The sequence below is a fragment of the Glycine max genome, chromosome 6 (assembly GCF_000004515.6).
Source record: "Glycine max cultivar Williams 82 chromosome 6, Glycine_max_v4.0, whole genome shotgun sequence".
Taxonomy (NCBI): Eukaryota; Viridiplantae; Streptophyta; class Magnoliopsida; order Fabales; family Fabaceae; genus Glycine; species Glycine max.
In genome coordinates, this window is record NC_038242.2 from 1,304,708 (window position 1) to 1,323,628 (window position 18,921).

The following is an 18,921-nucleotide window of genomic DNA, read 5'->3' on the forward strand; positions in this document are numbered from 1 at the left end:
TATCCTTTTCTATCACTTATGATCTACTACCTCCATCCCTAGATATACGGCCTTTTTTTTTATAAAAAAATTGTTTATCTTTTCTTAAGATTTTTTTTTCAAGTTGTTTCTTGCAAACATTATTTTTATCAAAAAATTCATAATTATTTTATAATAATAATAATAATAATAATAATAATAATAATAATAAATATTAAAAGATTAAAGAAATAGCTAGCACACATTAATTAATTAATTAAATAAAAAACAATTAAGTGAAAAAATGTAAAATATACCAAGTCCCAATCATTTTAAGAATAATTTTAGAAAATAACTCAAATTGTTAAACAAGTTAATACTATTAACTAATTTAATCAATTTTTTAAAGAAAATAAACCAATTTTTTTAAAGGATGTGATTTAGTTAAAAATATTACAGTCAGATACTATATTATTAGCTTTGCAATCTCATCTGAGCTGTTAAATTAAAAGGACATATATCTTCGTATTTTAATATTGCCCCACGTATGTACTTGATTCAATGATAATTTATTTATGCCTTTCAATTTTGTGTATCCATAACGAGATAAAAAAATTCAAAATATGCTGCCATTACTTTCATGATAAGAGTCAGATGGAGTAGTTCCCTGGGAAAAACAAAAACAACGGTCGATCTATTTATTGAGATTAAAAGAAAAAGAATACAAGGGGATGGAATTTGACTGTCGTATAATAAATAAGGCGTATAATTGCGCTTCTGGTTATTTTTGTCAATTTTATTATGCTATGTTGTATATATACTGGTATCTATCTCGTTTAAAGTGTGAATTATTCTAAATTTTATTGATACTTGTGTGATGTGTGATATGTCCGATTCTTATAAACAAAATAAAAAAGTGTTATATTCTAATAATGTTTATACATTCCCTAAAAAGCAATGCTTATATATTTTTACGGTATTTTTTAATCATTTTGTCTTATTTTTATTTTTATTTTTCTTTTTCATTGCATCATATTATTTACAGTATTTTAATTTTCTTTATTTTTCTGTTTTCTTTCTCCCCCTCTATCTCTTACACCCTAAAAATAAAAATAAGTGGTCATTTTCCTTGGTCAATAAGCCGCCATGTAATGTCTGCGATCGAAATTAAAACAATTTCATGTTACTATCAAAATTTAAACAATTTTCTCTTACATAAGCATGTAAAAAAAAATAAAAAGTTCATGTTACATAAGCTATATTAGTTTTAAAAACGTCAAACAAACAAACTTTGATAAGAGATATTTGTTGCTAAAAAGTCAAATAAACATATTATTTCAATTCCATTTTTATCTGTCTATTATGAAGAAATTAATAAGTATAGTATTTTTTTCTAATAAAATAATTGTGAGTTTCTTATTTCATCCCTGTTCCTTTTTTACTTTACAATAATTACATAAGACATAAATTAATAACAAAAACAGACTTGGGATTATTTTGCATTTCATTTCTTAATATAATAACAATAGTTAAAAAAATTATAATCATATAATAAAAAGTTGAAAATGTTTAAACATAACTTTACTAAGAAAAATAATAAATAAAGTTTAATCTTAGACAAAATCATTTTAATTTTTCCAAACAGTATTCATTTTTAAATACTAGAAACAAAATTTTACATATAACTAATTATATTTTTTTAGTTAAAGTGAAAAGTGATTGTTCGTTTCATACATGGTGTTATCTTAGTGAAAATATAATTTAAATAATAATTGATTATATTATCTTTCCATGTATCATTTTAAATAAGGATTATAATAAATATTTTTTTAATAATTTATAATATACAATCAAGGGTGTGTTCAATTTTTTCATAAAATTTTATTATTTTTAATTTATGGAGACTAAAACTAGTTTTATATTTTTTAAGGACTATATTAAATTTTTTATTTGACTTATTTTTAATAATTAATAATACAATGCTTTTATATTATCATTATCATATAATTAAAAACTATCACATTTAGTACTAATTAATTGATTGTATAAATTTCTAATTAGTTGATTGTGTCTTTACATTGATATTCATAGTATGCATTATTTCATTATTCAGAAAAAAAAAAAACATTCTCTCATCCGTCCCTAATTATAATAACTTTTATATTTTTTTTTTGTCTTTTTTATAATTATTTTCTAAGTTGATTGTGTCTGTACATTGATATTGATAGTATCTATTCTCTCATTATTCAGAAAAAATATATTCTCTCATCCGTCCCTAATTATAATGGCTTTTATATTTTTTTTCTGATTCATAGATACATTAATTTTTCCCCATACATATCCTTATTTAATTATTTTTTCTTCAAATATCAATAAAAAATAATTAATTTGATAGAGAGATAAGAAAAAAATAATTTTAAGATAATTATATAAATAATTGATAAATTTAATATATAATTAACTAAACTAAGTATTTTTATTCAATTATACTCTTACGATTCTTATAATAAATACTTCTTTTTCTAATTTATTAACGGGCACTTGTTAACAAAACTTAAATTAAATATTAATAATAATACTAGTAAATAACATGTCTATTTGTTTTAAGGAATTCAATAAGATGTCAATCAGTTAAAAATATTTAATGCATTATTTATACTTGTAATAAATTCACCCTTTAACGAACTCATTTAAATTTAATAAATGAATCATAGTATAATACTGTTCCGTAAAGCAAAAAAGAACAATATTTAATGATGGAAGTTAAGAAAAGTGAATATTTTAACATAAATACTGCCCCCTTAAAATTCGCAAAGTTTGCGACGGTCACGAGAGAAACGCCGAGTCCTAGTCTTTACATGAGTTGGCCAGACTGTAATCTTATAAATGCGGTTTTTGACTCTCAGTTCTTCAGTGTGCTACAATACAACCGCAAACGGGGTTGATGCTTGTTCACTCACTCTCCACTACTACTTCTCTCAACAAGGAACTCCGTTATGGACCTTCGCCTAGGGTTTTTCTGTTCACTATCTTTCTTACAGGCAATTCCTCTCTCTCTCATTTTTCTTTACGGAGTTTCTTGAATTGGAGTTCTGTGCCTGTGCTCATCATCGCTCGTCAGATTCATAGGATGCAGCTCGTCTTGTGTTTTCTTTTTCTTTAATTTCTTTATACCCTGTTTGCTTACCAATAAAGTTAAAGAGAATGAAATAATTCAGTTCTGTGTTTTCTTTTTCTTTAATTTCTTTATATACCCTGTTTGCTTACCAATAAAGTTAAAGAGAATGAAATAATTCAGTTCTTTATCAATGAAATGGAAGTTGATTTCCGGAATGTTGCCTAGTACCAAGAAATTCTTCTAACTCCTTGTTAAAGATACTAGGGGAGACATGATTTTTGTGGAGTACGACATGGTCTATTTCATCACGTGGCTCAGGCTATGTTTATTTTACTGGCTTGAATCCGATTTGGAAGTAAGAGCATTGTTTACTTTGTTTGGTTGGATTGCTAATTTATGTTGTTCATATTTTGCAGGTTTTTCTAATTTTATCTTTGGTAGAAGCAGACGATTTGTCCACAAGGCTTCTATTGACTTCCAATACAAACACAACGGGGTAATCCTTCTCTTTATAGTATAATCACAAGTGCAACTGTCGGTTTCTTAACCAAAATCAATTGATTCACGTGTAACCGTGCTTCAATTCTACAATCCTGTTTGTTTACGTGTATCTACAGTACAAAATTTCATTTCCATTTTCGTTTATGCAGGGAAAGGCATTCCGAGGATTATTGTGCAATGTATGACATTTGTGGAACGCGCAGTGATGGTAAAGTAGTGAACTGCCCACATGGTTCCCCGGCTGTGAAGGTATTTCTGAGGCATTTATCATTATTTGAGTGTCCATTTGCCTCTATATCTTTTGCTTTCTAAAGGATTCATTTTCTGAAACTCTTTTGCATTTAGATTTTTATTCTGGGATATGATATGTGTGATATTGAACTTTATTTCTGTTATCATAAGCATAAAGGTGCATCCCATCTTCTAGTTTGAACTTTTAAAGCATTAAAGGTTGTCATGATCTAGTGAACTTTCTTTCTCTATCTTTTCCCCAGCCAGATGATTTGCTTTCATCAAAGATCCAAAGTTTGTGTCCAACAATTACTGGGAACGTTTGTTGTACAGAAGCTCAGTTTGAAACATTAAGGACGCAAGTCCAACAGGTCAATCTTCTCTTTCTCTCTCTGTTTTTTTTTTTTTTTTTTTTTTTTTTTTTATAAATTATAGATGCATATTCTTCATGGTTTAAGATTTAAGTTGATCTCACAGTCTCTCTCTCTGTTTTTATGAATACTAATATATTGACTAATCAAAGTTTGCCTTTATATGTGTATACTATCTTTCTAGTTAATATTGCCACAATTTTTTAAATTCCGTGCACATGCCTTTAACACATTGTACATTATGGCAGGCAATTCCTTTTCTTGTAGGTTGTCCAGCATGCTTAAGAAACTTTTTGAATCTGTTCTGTGAGCTTACATGTTCTCCGAACCAGAGTTTATTTATCAATGTGACTTCAGTTGACAATGTAAGATCCAGCACATTTCTATAATATTGTACTTTTCAACATGCAGTTTTCTTATTTATCGTTCTTTTTAAACCACAAGAAATTTATCTTAAATATGTTCTAGCCCCCCTCTCAAGATACATTTTTTTACCTGTGTTTTTAGTCTTCTCTTCTAATGTTTATTGTTTTTATCAAAATAAACTGAATAATAACCATCTTTTGAGATGATTCTTCTTCTCTGGTTCAATAATGCTAATAAATCTGAGCAATTGAGAAAGAGCCTATTTCGTGTTCATTTTTTTTTTATATATTATTGTATTTTGGATGCAAATCACAATTGATACCGTATTACCTTTACAATGCAATTGTTACTAAAAGACTCCATTCATTACAATTTACAGGTTAGCGGTAATTCGACAGTGGGCGGGATTGATTATTTTGTAACTGATGCTTTTGGTGAAGGGTTATATGAATCCTGCAAGGAGGTAAAGTTTGGCACTATGAATTCTAGAGCTCTACAATTTATTGGTGCTGGTGCTCAAAATTTTAAAGGTAAATTGTACTTTTAAGTCTTTAAGCAATATTGTTTCTCCTTTCTCATCTCTTATCTATGATTTCATGTTGCAGTTTTGAACTGTAGAAACATAACAAATATATTAGCTCTTCAGAATTTTAGATGGTAAAGCCTGTCGCTGAAATAGTTTGTGAAATGTGTCATGCATACTCTGCACATGGTGTACCAAAGATATTGTTGAAATATATGCACAGGGCCTCTCCTTAACTATTCTCTTGATTAATCTGCGCATACTGGCATGAATTATATTAAGAGTGAGAAGTAGATGGATGCATTAGAGTTCATGGTTTGTGATTCTTTGTTGTTTGTTTGTGACTCTAACGTACATGCAATGGTGGAAACAAACTTTGCATCTTACTTTTAGTAGAGTACATTTGGTTCTGTAAGACACTAAGACATCATCTGTTATATTTTATTTTCAAGGTGACATTGCTGGATTTCCCTCTTGAGCATAAATTGATACCCTCATATAGCATTGTCTACGCAGAAAAAAACTTCTGTGACTATCATTGTGATAATTTAACTAACATGTGATAAGTAGCAACATTGCAAATCTAAAGGTTCATTTTGATAGGAATTACTATTTACTAGTATAAAATTATTTTTTAGTGCATTGCTTGTAAGCTTGATGCTTACACTGGGATTGCTTTTGGCAGACTGGTTTGCTTTTATTGGTAGAAAAGCTGCCCCTCATGGTCTTGGTTCACCTTATGCAATTACATTCCGGCCAAATGCAACCGAGTCATCTGACATGAAACCTATGAATGTTTCAACTTATTCATGTGGTGATATTTCTCTTGGCTGTTCTTGCGGTGACTGTCCTTCGTCTTCAGTATGCTCTAGTTCAGCTTCAACTACCACCAATAAGAAGGATTCCTGCTCTGTGAAAATTGGGACTTTAATGGTAAGGGAGCATATTATAATGATTATGATATTTACCAGGTGTATTTATTTGCTGTTCATCATGATGAATAAATGTGGTTTGAGAATCCTACTGTGTATTATTAACTAACATGGTTTTACCTTTTGGCATCTGCAGGTGAAGTGTGTTGACTTGATTTTAGCAGTCTTATACGTTATACTGATTTGCGTGTTCTTGGGTTGGGGATTGTATCATCGGATAAGGGAAAGAAAACCGACATACAGAACAAAATCAATGTCTAATGTCATTAGTGATGGTGCGCTGTATTCTCATAGTAGGGAGAAGGATGAGAACGTCCCTATGCAGATTCATGTTAGTATATATGCTATTTTTTCATTGTAAACATGTTTGAGAACTGTCTTTCCTTTTTTCCCTTAAAAGGATGAGTTTTGCTTCCTTTCCTTCCTTATGCATGCTTGTCCAATTCTGATTTTGTTTTGACTGATGTTGATTATAAGATGATGGAAGATGCTCAACAAAACAGAAATAGAGTCCGGCTCTCGGCTGTACAAGGATATATGACAAATTTTTACAGGTTACTGCCTATGCTATTAACATATATCATCTCATGTAGAATGTCATCTGACCTCATGTTTGCTAATATGATCAGGAAATATGGATCATATGTAGCTAGACATCCAATTATGGTGTTGGCTTCATCTCTGGCTATAGTTCTTCTCCTCTGTCTAGGTCTAATCCAATTCAAGGTTGAGACACGACCCGAGAAGGTAAATATCACATAGTTGCTACTCTTTTGTTTAAAATGCTCTGTTTAATTTTATTGTCTTTTAAAAAATTGTCTGGCTAGAGCATAAAGAAGTGGAAATAATGAACCATTGCACCACTTTTGAAGTCTAATGTAACAAAAAATACACAGGCTGGGAAGAAGTAGCTTTAACATACTGTTATCATTTGTTGTGGTTGAGTTTCTAGGCTACTTGATATGTGAACATTTCTTTTTTTATCTTCTTGATATATTTTTTTTTTACCTTAGTGGATTTTGGCAAATAACTTCCTACACTTTTTAGCTCTGGGTAGGACCTGGGAGTAAAGCAGCACAAGAGAAACAGTTTTTTGATACTCATCTTGCTCCATTTTACAGAATTGAACAGGTTTGTATTGCCCTGTTTTTTTCTTCCTTTTCTCCCCATACAGATCAACTTATGAGTTATGAAGTTTGTTATCAGTACAATATGCAACAACTCCATCCTGTGAATATTTTGCTAATTTTATTTTATTCAGTTACTTCTTTTTTTCTCTTATGAAAAGAAAAGGATGTGCATTTCTAATTTATTTTGCTTTTAGCTTCCTTACATGCTTTCAGAGGATAACATGTACCAAAAGGCCAGCTTTTTTATCAGTACAATATTCAACAAATTCACCACGTGAATGTTTTGCTAATTTTATTTTATTCAGCTACTTCTTTTCTTCTCTTATGAAAAAAAAGGATTATGTTTCTATTCTTTTGCTTGTAGCTTCCTTACATGTATTTCCAGTGGATAACATGTACCAAAAGACAAACTTGTTTATAAGGAAACAGAAACTCCTCTTTCTTTTAAGGCTTTACTGGTTTCCGTATATAAATTCTTTGTGTTGATATCAATTTTATCTTCGTGATAAGTTAACATTAGTCTGCATTCTGCAATAGATTTTTGCTCATAACTCTTGATAATAACTCGGCTATTTTTCCTTTGCAGCTCATTCTGGCCACTGTCCCAGATAATGTGAATAGTACATCACCAAGAATTGTGACAGAGGACAACATTAGGTTTCTGTTTGAAATACAGAAAAAGGTATGTGTTCCATATTGTAGTTAGGTTGATGCAATTCGTGCTAATTATTCTGCAATTGAGGACGTTGAGGACGCTGTTGCCAGGTTGATGCAATTCGTGCTAATTATTCTGGCTTGACGGTATCTCTCCAAGATATCTGTATGAAGCCACTAGACAAAGATTGTGCCACTCAAAGTGTCCTTCAGGTATAATTATTGATTCGCAGCCAGAGAACTTTAATGTTTCATCATCTTTGTTGTAATAAATTTGTATGATTTTAGCTTTTATGATTAGCAATTTTCCCCTTTCTGATGAACAGTACTTCAAAATGGATCCCAAAAATTTTGATGATTATGGGGGAGTAGAGCATCTCAATTACTGTTTTGAGGTACCGAATGTTAACTTTGCATCTTGAACTTGATTGTGGCTGTAGAAATTCGTAATTATACTGTTGTTCTGTGTTCACATGAAATACAATTCCCAAGACCTCCTGCTGTATTGTACAATTATATACAGCAATCAATGATATCATTTTCTGCATGCTTTTAATTTCTTGCATAGAGCAATTAGAGATTTAGAACCAGGGCTACTACTGGGAATACCTTCTTGGTGCATTTGTACTAAAGTTTAATTTAAATATGATACAGGCAAATCAAATGGTTGATAAATGCATTGAGGTGAATGTCATTTTAATCAAAATCCTCTTGAATATCATGAATTTTTCTTTGGAATTGAGGGTGTGAGAGAGAGTGTGGATGGTTGTTGGAGTTTCTGATTTGTACTATATAGTTCATTTTGCACATTGCATCAAATCTCTCTTAAAAGAGATTATAGACTAATAACAAGGGGGAAAGACCTGTGCTTCTTTGCCTGATAGGAATGATATGGTGTTTTCTCGTTCTTACTATCTAGAGGCATCAATATGAACCCTATCTTTGATTCATACAGTCATGGTGATGTGTAAATATTATGGATTTGACTCCTCTAAAGTGACCCCCTGTCACTTTAGAGGATGAAGTGTATTTATATCCATTAATTAGAAAATTAACAGTTGAGATGATAAGATAACAAGTATCACAAACTTTGAAGTTGTTAAAATCTCAATCCTTGATTTTCTAATCAATGGTTATTAATGCACCTCCTCACTTTAGAATAGTCAAATCCATATAATATAATTTCAAAATGACCTTTTTTGTAATGTTGTGTTCATTCAGCATTATTCCTCAGCAGACCGATGTATGAGTGCATTTAAAGCTCCTCTGGATCCAAGCACTGTATTAGGAGGTTTTTCTGGGAATGATTATTCTGAGGTATTCTCTCTTTTCTTCTAATGTTGTGAATGAATTTAATTTTTTTGAGCATATGATAACTCTATAATGTGATTTATTTAAGACAGGCTTCTGCATTCATTGTAACATATCCAGTAAATAATGCTATTAATAAAGAAGGTAATGGAACCAGAAAAGCAGTTGCTTGGGAGAAGACCTTTATTCAGTTGGTGAAGGTTTGTATCTTGTATATATACTTTTGTTCCTTTCATTGACGAGTAAGTAACTTGTATCTTCAGTCATTTGACCTGTATATGGGCCAGGCACTAGTCCTGCATAGTTAGTCAACTGTGTCTGTATATTTTAAGCTATATTTGCCAATTTGCTGCAGCAGAAAAATAAATGGTCAAGGTTGCTGCAATTTCATTCATCCCTAGGAAATACTTTATCCGGGTTTGACTCCCGGTGAGTATTAGTAGTCAAACTTGGCTTAATTTACACATCCCATAACTGAGCCCTAGGTCTTCTTCCTTTGCAGAAAGAACAGTAAAGATGCATAAAATGTTTTAGTAGCTTGTTTGTCCTTTGTGATGTTACATGGTCCTGTATCTTGGAATCAGGACATTTCTATTTCTTAACTACTTGTCCTTGTTTTCCTGATTTCCCACATCTATTATGTCCTTTGTGATAGGATGAGCTGTTACTGATGGTACAATCAAGAAATTTGACACTGGCTTTTTCATCTGAAAGCTCTGTTGAGGAAGAATTGAAAAGAGAAAGTACTGCAGATGCTATTACTATATTGGTAATATCCTCCTTTCTTTTGTTGATGATACTTATTTGTCCTAAAAAGTACTTGATTTTTTTTTTGTCTGAGGCATGATTATATATGGTATTATCTGAACAAGTTCTATGTCATGTATTTCCAAAATTAATATTTTCTGTTTGTAGGTGTAATTTGTTTAATTCTACAATTGTACCTTATTTTATTGCAGGTTAGCTATCTTGTGATGTTTGCTTACATATCTCTTACTTTAGGGGATACCCTCCATCCTTCGTCTTTCTATATTTCATCTAAGGTGCTGTCCTATCCACTGTATCAATCCATCTTTCTCCCCTTCTATTTTTTGATTTTTTATTTATCTTCCCTCTCCTTTATCCTTTATTGGGTTTTCTTATGGAAATCAAGTTATGATTTTGAGTAGTTTATGTTGTGGAGATAGATTTTTGTGATGTACATAAATATTTATTGGATAGTTTTGGATTGCAGGTAATGCTTGGTCTTTCTGGAGTAATTCTTGTTATGCTATCTGTCCTTGGATCAGTTGGATTTTTTAGTGTGCTTGGTGTAAAATCTACTCTGATCATCATGGAAGTTATCCCATTTCTTGTCCTAGCTGTAAGTTTTCTTTTGCTTACAAAGTTATCAAATGATAGCTATATAATAGATTAGGGTAAATAATAAATAGGTTTGATAAGTGTTCAAGATCTATTTTTGGAATCCAAAAGGATTGACTAATTTAAGAAACGTTTCTCTATTCTTCTCTGAAAATATTGCTGCAATTTAAACATTAATTAAATAAATGTGAAACAAAATCATAGTTGAAATTCAGGAAGAGTGAAGTTGAGATGCAAAAAAATTTAAAATGAAAAAAAGTAACATGCTAAACTATTGGATTTTATTGATTTGGTTAATTACATTTATAACCTGATCTTTAATTACTTTATTTAGCTAATATATAAACAAAATGTTTTTTTGGGAATGAGACAAAACAAGCATATGGAATGCTACCCAGAGTTATCTTTATGAGTACAAAGATAATCAATCATGCATCTTTTCCTATATGTATGATTGTTCTGTTTGCCAGATGAACACTATCAATAAAGCTGGAATTCTTCAAATGATTGTTTTCCTATCCATCCCACATTTTTTTATGTTTACCGTTCTTTTCCTGTTTGTCTTTTTGAATCTCTGTGCATTAGGTTGGGGTGGATAATATGTGTATACTAGTTCATGCTGTAAAAAGACAAAAGCTGGAGTTGCCTTTAGAAGGAAGAATAAGCAATGCACTTGTTGAAGTTGGACCATCAATAACATTGGCCAGTGTATCAGAGGTTTTAGCATTTGCAGTTGGGAGTTTTATTTCCATGCCTGCAATCCGTGTGTTCTCCATGTTTGCTGGTAAGTTTTTTTATCCTCTTGGAATTTTATACCTTTGCAACAGTCACAGTTGTTTCTTTTGTGTCAAATGCTAATCCTTAACTTTCCTTCACAGCATTGGCTGTTCTTTTGGACTTCCTCCTGCAAGTTACCGCTTTTGTAGCTCTGATAGTTCTTGACTCTTTACGGGCAGAGGATAAGAGAGTTGATTGTTTTCCATGTATAAAAGTGCATGCGGACCCTGATACAGGTATAACTAAAATTTTAATCTAAGATAAAACTTAAATATTTATAATTGCATATATTTTTTTTTAATTTGATTGTAAGGTTTCCCTTTTCCTATTTAATAAGTATATCTTTGGATGACCAAAATGGTCTTTTTGACATTAAAAAAATTGAAAGTTTAGGTTACTTCCATTAAAGTTAGTCTTCCATGTTTTCCATGCGTAAAAGTGCATGCGGACCCTGATATAGGTATACTAAAATTTTAATTGAAGATGAAACTTCCATCTGTTCCATGGTTATCACTGCATCTATTTTTATTTTGATTGTAAGCTTTCCCTCTTTCCTGTTTAATAGTATCTTTGGTTGACCAGAATGATCTTTTACTTTAAAAAAATTGAAAGTTTAGGTTACTTCCATTGAAGTTTGTATTCATAACATCTCAGGAACTGGACGAAGAAAACCTGGTTTGTTGGCTCGATACATGAAGGTAATTGTCGTTATCCTTATTAACATTAAGTGCTTGCTGGTATTTAATAGAGGACTAAGCATATCTGACAATGTTTTTGTAAAGCACATTGTATATTGGATTCACTTTTAATCTAGCCATAATAATAAATTGTACAATCATTTAGAGAGTAATTGGTATGTTAGCATTCTTACTATTGTTGGGATTCAAATTTGATTGATATAAAGATCTTCTTTTTATGTTGTATTAAACTTTTAGTCTTTGAAATATTTGAAAATTTGTAAATAAGTCGCTTTACTTTAAAAATTTGTAATTAGGTCCCTAAACTTATAAATAATTTTTAATTGGGTCTTTAGCTTTAGCTATGGCACTGTTAGGGTTTTGTTAAGTACAAGAATCTAATAGAGAAATTTTAATGAGATCCTTGTACGTGACGAAACCCTAGCTACTAGACAGGAACCCAATTAGAAATGTTTTATTAGTTCTGGGATCTAATTTAAAATATAAGGGCCTATTTGAAAATTTCTGAATAGTTTAGGGACTAACTGTTTAATTTAGCTGTTTAAACTTTTTTGGTAATCTTCTAGTAATAAATACTACAAATCTTTGTCAAGCAGTCTGCAATCTAATTATTTATCCTTAAGCTTTTTTTTTTTTTTTATTGCGTTCCTGTCAATATTGAGTTGTAGTGATTTTTACATGGCTTTTGAATTCAATAACATCTTTTGTCCAACTTTTGCTGTTAACTTCGTCAATCATCTCCTTAGTTTCTTATCCTGCTGGTTCATTTTCCCTTTCAGGAGGTTCATGCTCCCATTCTGAGTATTTGGGGAGTAAAAATAGTTGTCATAGCTATTTTTGTGGGATTTGCATTGGCTAGCATTGTAAGTCTTTGTATATGTTTCTACAGTTTTTGAAATTATTTAAACTATACCTGTCTGCTTCTAATGCATTGCTTTCTTTCTTTTTCGCATTTCCCCCCTTTTTATTTTATCTATATCTGAATTACACAGGCATTGAGCACTAGAATTGAACCTGGTTTAGAGCAAGAAATTGTTCTTCCCCGAGATTCATATCTTCAGGTTTACATTTTTGGCTCTGACTCGTATATTCATGTAACCATGTTTCTTTTTAATTTTTATCCGTGTGCATGTGTTCAAACTTTATATATATATATATATATATATTTTTTTTTTTTTTTCTGCAGGGTTATTTCAATAATGTTTCAGAATATCTTAGAATTGGACCTCCTGTGTATTTTGTTGTGAAAAACTATAACTACAGGTATTTTTGTTCTATCATGTTATGTTCGGCATCCACCTTTTTGTATAGAAAATTAATATTTGCTGAGTTTTTTAATTTGCAGGGATGCATGAGAGCATGTGTTAGTGGTAGGAATAATAGCATGGTTATTTAATGTACCTTGTAGTTTAGTGACATTTCAAATTAGCATGGTTATTCATATATGTATTGCACCAAATCTTCTTACTAATGGATAAATTTCTTAAATCATGATATAATATTTATTCAACTTCCGCATTTAGTCGTAGTACTATTTTCCATCTTCTAATTCTATTATCGTTTAATGCCATGCTTTTGTATTTTTTTTTCTCATAGGCATATACATGAATAAAAAACAGACTACTGTTGACCTTAGCATGAATCATAGTAACTTTTGCTTTACTAAATACATCTTCCTTGGTTACAAGATTGGATCAATCACTAGTTGTTTCCCCCGCCCATTATTTTATGAAGTTGTGAATTCTTTACTTCATCTTCAATAGAGATCTGCTATTAATATTTCAGCAACTTAAGTTGAATATATGTGAATGTATATCACTGGATGAGGAATGCAGATGCTTAACCTTGTCTAAGTACTTCTAAGTTCTAATGTTAAGGATGAATTTTTCTAATATTATTCTCCTCACCTCAGCTCAGAATCAACGCATACAAATCAGCTTTGCTCCATTAGCCATTGCAATTCAGACTCTCTTTTAAATGAGGTATAAACCATGAGCAGTTGGCTTATTTGTCTCTGACACACACACACACACATTTGACATTACAAATCCATCATTTCTTAATGAGGCATCTTTTTTCCTTTTTGTAGTTATTTTACTTGTATTAAGCTGGTAGTCCATGCTATCCATCTACTTGTTTGCTGAAGTAATTGTTGATCTTTCCCCTACATACTCGTGATAACTTGGATACTCCTTGTGATGGATGTTGTCGCTTTACCTTGTAGATTGTGAGAGCAGCCCTAGTACCAGACACAAGTTATATTGCCAAGCCAGCTGCCTCGTGGCTTGATGATTTTCTTGTGTGGGTATCTCCAGAAGCATTTGGGTGTTGCAGGAAGTTTACAAATGGGAGTTATTGCCCTCCTGATGATCAGGTCAGGTGCACACGATAGTAAGCTAGTGATTAATCTGTAAAATCTTAATTCTGTTATAATATATGCTTGCTAGTGTAATATGTTAGGATTGATATGAATATGTTTATGATGACTTAATAGAAAACTTGTCATGATCAGAGGGAATGTACTCAATAATGCAGGAAGATTAATGATCCTGGCTATAGGAGAATGAAAAATTAATGAATTGCAAAGTAATGGAATTACTGCCAAAGGATGAGAATGCTTGCATCTTTGTAAATAAAATTTATGGAGTAAAAGTCCCTTAATATTTTATTCTGTAAAAAGAAATTATGAGAGAAAAGATATAGGTGGAGGATAAGATTTTCTAAAGCAGTCAAAGCATATAATAATTTTACTGTATTTGACAGTAATTTTTCCTTCCAGCCTCCTTGCTGTGCCCCTGGGGAAAGCTCTTGTGTTTCAGTAGGAACATGTAAAGATTGCACAACGGTAATTAAACCGATGTTTTTCATCCTCTTTATTATGTCTTTGTTTGAATAGTTTATTGTTTCTGTTCTGAGAACTTAATCAAATGCTTTGGAAATTGTGCAGTGTTTTCGTCACTCTGATCTCCATAATGATCGTCCATCTACAACACAATTTAGGGAGAAGCTGCCATGGTTTCTTAGTTCTCTTCCATCTGCAGATTGTGCAAAAGGTGGTCATGGAGCTTACACCAGCAGTGTTGAACTGAAAGGTTAATTAATTTGAAGATTTTTCTTATGTCCATGTTCTCTTCTTTTTGTCCTGAAGCTGAATCAGTTTAAGTTCTAGAGTGTGTAATATCTTAGGTATGAATATCTGACTGTGTTTTGGTTGCCAGGCTATGACAACGGCATTATTCAAGCATCGTCATTCCGTACTTATCATACCCCACTCAACAAGCAGGTTGCATTTATATGTTATTTTTTCTATAATTACATTTGTATCAAAGGACTCCAGGTTTTAACTGTAAATTTGTTTTAGGTTGACTACGTTAATTCTATGAGGGCTGCTCGAGAGTTCAGTTCAAGAGTTTCTGATTCTTTGAAGGTAATGTATCAATCAGTTCTACTTTCTGGTTCAAGTATTTTTGGCTGTTGGTTGCAGAAGGTAATTCTAATTGTAATGAGCTAAGTATGAAGTAGAAGATTTAGCTCTACCACATTTTCCATGTCCAAACTAACATTCTTTTTCTCATGCAGATTGAGATTTTTCCATATTCAGTGTTTTATATGTTTTTTGAGCAATACCTTCATATATGGAAGACTGCACTGATCAACCTTGCTATAGCTATTGGTAAGTATTGACTATTAAGACTTAGATGTGGCTTTCTCAAACTGGTCAATCTTTGAATATTGTTGTACATTGTCATTGCTGTAGACTGTTACTTTCATTTCTAAAATTACGTGATCATCATGGAAAAAACTTTTGGGTTGAGGGGGAGGTGAGACTAAAAATAAGATCTTAAAGAAAATTTTGCAAAAAAATAGATTATACAATAATTTATTTAATGATTACAGTCTACAATTTATTTACAATGCATGTTGATGTATAGTTTGCAAAACATTAACATAATCATACAATGATGCAACAGGTGCAGTATTTATTGTGTGCTTGATTTTCACAAGCAGGTGAGCACGAGTTTTATTTTAGCAAATGGTTTAAGCTATTATTTTCTTCTAACTTCCTGAATTAAATAAAGGTATGGACGAGTTATTGTTTGATGAATCAATCAAATCTTTGTTTGATCCTCCTTTGCTTTCAACCTTTATGCAGTTTATGGAGCTCATCAATAATTTTGTTGGTGTTGGCAATGATTGTTGTTGATCTTATGGTATTTTGCCTTCATTGTCACTGTTCTTTGTTTTTTCACATTCTTGCTAATTGACATGTGATAGTTCGTTGTTTGTACTATTTATGTGGGTGCTTGATATCTAGAATTTTGAATCACCTAGTTATTTTGTTACCTACAAGATTATGCTTTGTAGGGTTTGATGGCCATTCTGAATATCCAGTTGAATGCGCTCTCGGTGGTCAACCTTGTTATGTCAGTGGGCATTGCTGTTGAGTTTTGTGTGCATATGACTCATTCTTTCACTGTTAGTACCACTCTGCTTTCCTTTTTACCTTGCCAACACGTGTGCACTTGGTTTAACCTATGCCATCTAAAAATTTTAAATCTATCATTTTTTCTTCTTGATTTCAGTGAAATTTAGTGAGGAATAAATCTTTGTAATTAGTCATTCTGTGTCTTCCATAACCCCTCTCCCAAATGTTGAGTTTTCCCGTAAAACTTGGTCTCATAAATGCAGGGGATAGAAAGAGAAAAAAAATAATTTTAACTGACTATATGTAAATTTTTATGTAATAATATTAGCAAAAGCATCAAATTCTGTAACACTGAGCTACATGCCCTTATCATGTTTTCTACGATCTAGTTTCTGTCAGTTCGACATGACCAAATCCTTATTATTACAGGTAGCAAGTGGAGACAGAGATCAACGTGCTAAGGAAGCTTTGGGTACAATGGGTGCTTCGGTGTTCAGGTAAGTTTGTGCTAGAGAAAATTTATTGTTCAATTTCTTGAATTGCACACATGCATGTGCAGTGAAGAAGTCATTCTCCACTCTTTGGTGTAAGTGTGTAACTTCTAATTCTGTGAAGGAAATAGTGAACAACATATTCTTGAGTCTTGACTATGAAAGACTGGATGCAGTGATCCTTCATGACCTCTTTTTACAAAATCATGCATAGTTTATTCCTTCCAGTTTGTGTTTTAACATATTTATCTGATAAACTTGTGCTGTTTTCAACGCAAATTTCATGGCAATTGTGTTGCATCAGCATTTGCATCCGCATATTGTTTTATCTTAAATTTATGTATTAGTGTATTTCTGAACAACATTTACTTTATGCAATTGCAGTGGTATCACACTAACAAAGCTGGTTGGAGTTATTGTTCTTTGCTTCTCAAAAACAGAAGTGTTTGTGGTATTATGAGTTCATCCTTAGTTTATGGCCTGACTCTGAGATTATATATATTTGCTATATCTATCCTTTACATTTTGCAGATTTATTACTTTCGGATGTACTTGTCATTGGTACTTCTTGGTTTCTTGCATGGACTTGTTTTCTTGCCGGTCAGTGATGTCTTCTTTATTCCTCCTATTTATTTCAATTGAAAGAATATTGATGCCTGAACAGCTGCAGCTGAATTCGTTTTTTTTTTCATTGAGTGAAGTTAGTTTTTCATTATTCACTCAAACACAAAACGTGGAAGGTTGGAAGATTTTCAAAAGCGTGACTCTTTGACCATAACATTTACATTACTCCTATTTTTTTTTCCTTCATGATGTGAACTAGCCTTTAGTCTCTCTGATCAAACCATAATCTCTGTGTCCATTATTTTCCTGCTGCCATTATCCTCTAACCAACCTTCAATCAACTTAAATTTAAGGTACCAAAAGCATGGAATTTCTTATCAACGGTTGACTTTTGGTTCTTTTCTTTTCTAAAGTGCAATGAGTGCTCTAGACGATCCAAATCCATTTTGTAAGGACCAATAAGTTGCTTGTTTTTACTTTTACTTGATGAACTCCAAAAATGCTCCACAACTCGTAAGATACTTGTACCCCCAGAAGATAACCTTTGTACATTCTGTGAGAAAATCGATGACGAAGTGCCCAACTAAACTTTATTCGCAGGACTTAGTTGGCTTTATGCCCGTCTTTGAACTTTGTTCTCGAGACTGAAAACATATTTTTTTTCTTCTGCTGCAGGTGCTATTAAGCGTCTTTGGTCCACCTTCAAGATGTTCAATCATTGAGCAAGGGGAAGATCGTTCATCAACCTCGTCATAGCTGTAAACTTACACTCATTGGACGATGGGTTTCAGAAGCATCTGTAAAGTACAGAAATTTAAAGGCGAAACAGAAGATAGGAAATACAGCAATTTTGACATATCCGCCCCCTAAGTTGTGTATCATGACCCTTGTACCTATTTAATAATCAATCTCTTGTAAGGTTAGGGTGGAAGTTTGTGAAAAACAAATTAAAAGGTTAATTGAATCTATAGGCCTAATGCTATTAACTTTTTGATTTAGTATCTATATTTTTTTTAATTAAAATTCTTTATAGTTTGGAAACTTTTAATTAAATCATTATAGTTCTAATTTTTTATAATCGGGTCTTTACAAGTTAACACCAGTTATACTCTGTTCAGTGGAATTTTTAACATTTCATTTATAGTGATAATAACCAATTTAGGTTTCTTTCATGGGTTTTTTTGCGCTTCTTGCTTGATAATGTTGTGGGGTTTCTAATGATGGGGATGACTGGTGAGGCAATTTCTTCTCTCAGATTTTAATATACAGTACGATATTTAAAATATCAGTAAATTTTTAACATAAAATATTAGGGATGTAAGTGGATTACACTCTGGGAACTTGAACTCGCCCAATCCAATCCAAATGGGTTTTGGTGGGCTGGATTAGTTTTTATTTTAGAGAACTCAACTAAAATTGTATTAGATAATAAGTTTGAAGTTTTTGATCCCACAAAAACTTGACTCAGGCCACATAAGTAAACAAACATATAACAATATACTATTTAT

The 18,921-nt window shown here is 31.7% G+C and overlaps 1 protein-coding gene across 3 annotated transcripts; it reads left to right on the top strand.

The window, feature by feature from the left end:
• Nucleotides 1–2,765: 2,765 nt before the first annotated feature.
• On the top strand, nucleotides 2,766–18,405 carry LOC100784611 (NPC intracellular cholesterol transporter 1). 3 transcript variants are annotated; one of them, XM_006581074.4, is made up of 39 exons: nucleotides 2,767–2,999; nucleotides 3,493–3,572; nucleotides 3,727–3,826; nucleotides 4,072–4,179; nucleotides 4,428–4,544; nucleotides 4,925–5,075; nucleotides 5,754–6,001; nucleotides 6,137–6,331; nucleotides 6,478–6,554; nucleotides 6,630–6,747; nucleotides 7,048–7,131; nucleotides 7,717–7,812; nucleotides 7,896–7,997; nucleotides 8,111–8,179; nucleotides 9,006–9,101; nucleotides 9,188–9,295; nucleotides 9,751–9,864; nucleotides 10,055–10,138; nucleotides 10,330–10,458; nucleotides 11,043–11,241; nucleotides 11,336–11,470; nucleotides 11,889–11,932; nucleotides 12,712–12,795; nucleotides 12,925–12,993; nucleotides 13,119–13,195; nucleotides 13,845–13,914; nucleotides 14,157–14,306; nucleotides 14,712–14,777; nucleotides 14,880–15,024; nucleotides 15,151–15,215; nucleotides 15,294–15,359; nucleotides 15,512–15,605; nucleotides 15,904–15,940; nucleotides 16,086–16,143; nucleotides 16,298–16,408; nucleotides 16,788–16,855; nucleotides 17,234–17,300; nucleotides 17,381–17,449; nucleotides 18,089–18,405. In XM_006581074.4, the coding sequence occupies exons 1-39, from the start codon at nucleotides 2,955–2,957 to the stop codon at nucleotides 18,167–18,169; spliced, it is 3,876 nt and encodes a 1,291-aa protein (XP_006581137.1). In that variant the 5' UTR covers nucleotides 2,767–2,954; the 3' UTR covers nucleotides 18,170–18,405. The 3 variants fall into 3 exon arrangements, 2 of the variants coding, with proteins under 2 accessions (XP_006581137.1, XP_014632687.1); XM_014777201.2 differs by lacking the exons at nucleotides 2,767–2,999; nucleotides 3,493–3,572 and having other exon boundaries at nucleotides 4,076–4,179; XR_001388959.3 differs by lacking the exons at nucleotides 17,234–17,300; nucleotides 17,381–17,449; nucleotides 18,089–18,405 and having other exon boundaries at nucleotides 2,766–2,999; nucleotides 16,284–16,408; nucleotides 16,788–16,826.
• The last annotated feature ends 516 nt before the right edge of the window (nucleotides 18,406–18,921 follow it).

Bases quoted from the DNA above. Each gene is read 5' to 3' on its own strand.
- LOC100784611 (XM_006581074.4), top strand. From the start codon at position 2,955: ATGGACCTTCGCCTAGGGTTTTTCTGTTCACTATCTTTCTTACAG. The intron at 4,545-4,924 runs GTAAGATCCAGC...TACAATTTACAG, and splicing joins ATGTGACTTCAGTTGACAAT to GTTAGCGGTAATTCGACAGT. The intron at 5,076-5,753 runs GTAAATTGTACT...TGCTTTTGGCAG, and splicing joins TGGTGCTCAAAATTTTAAAG to ACTGGTTTGCTTTTATTGGT.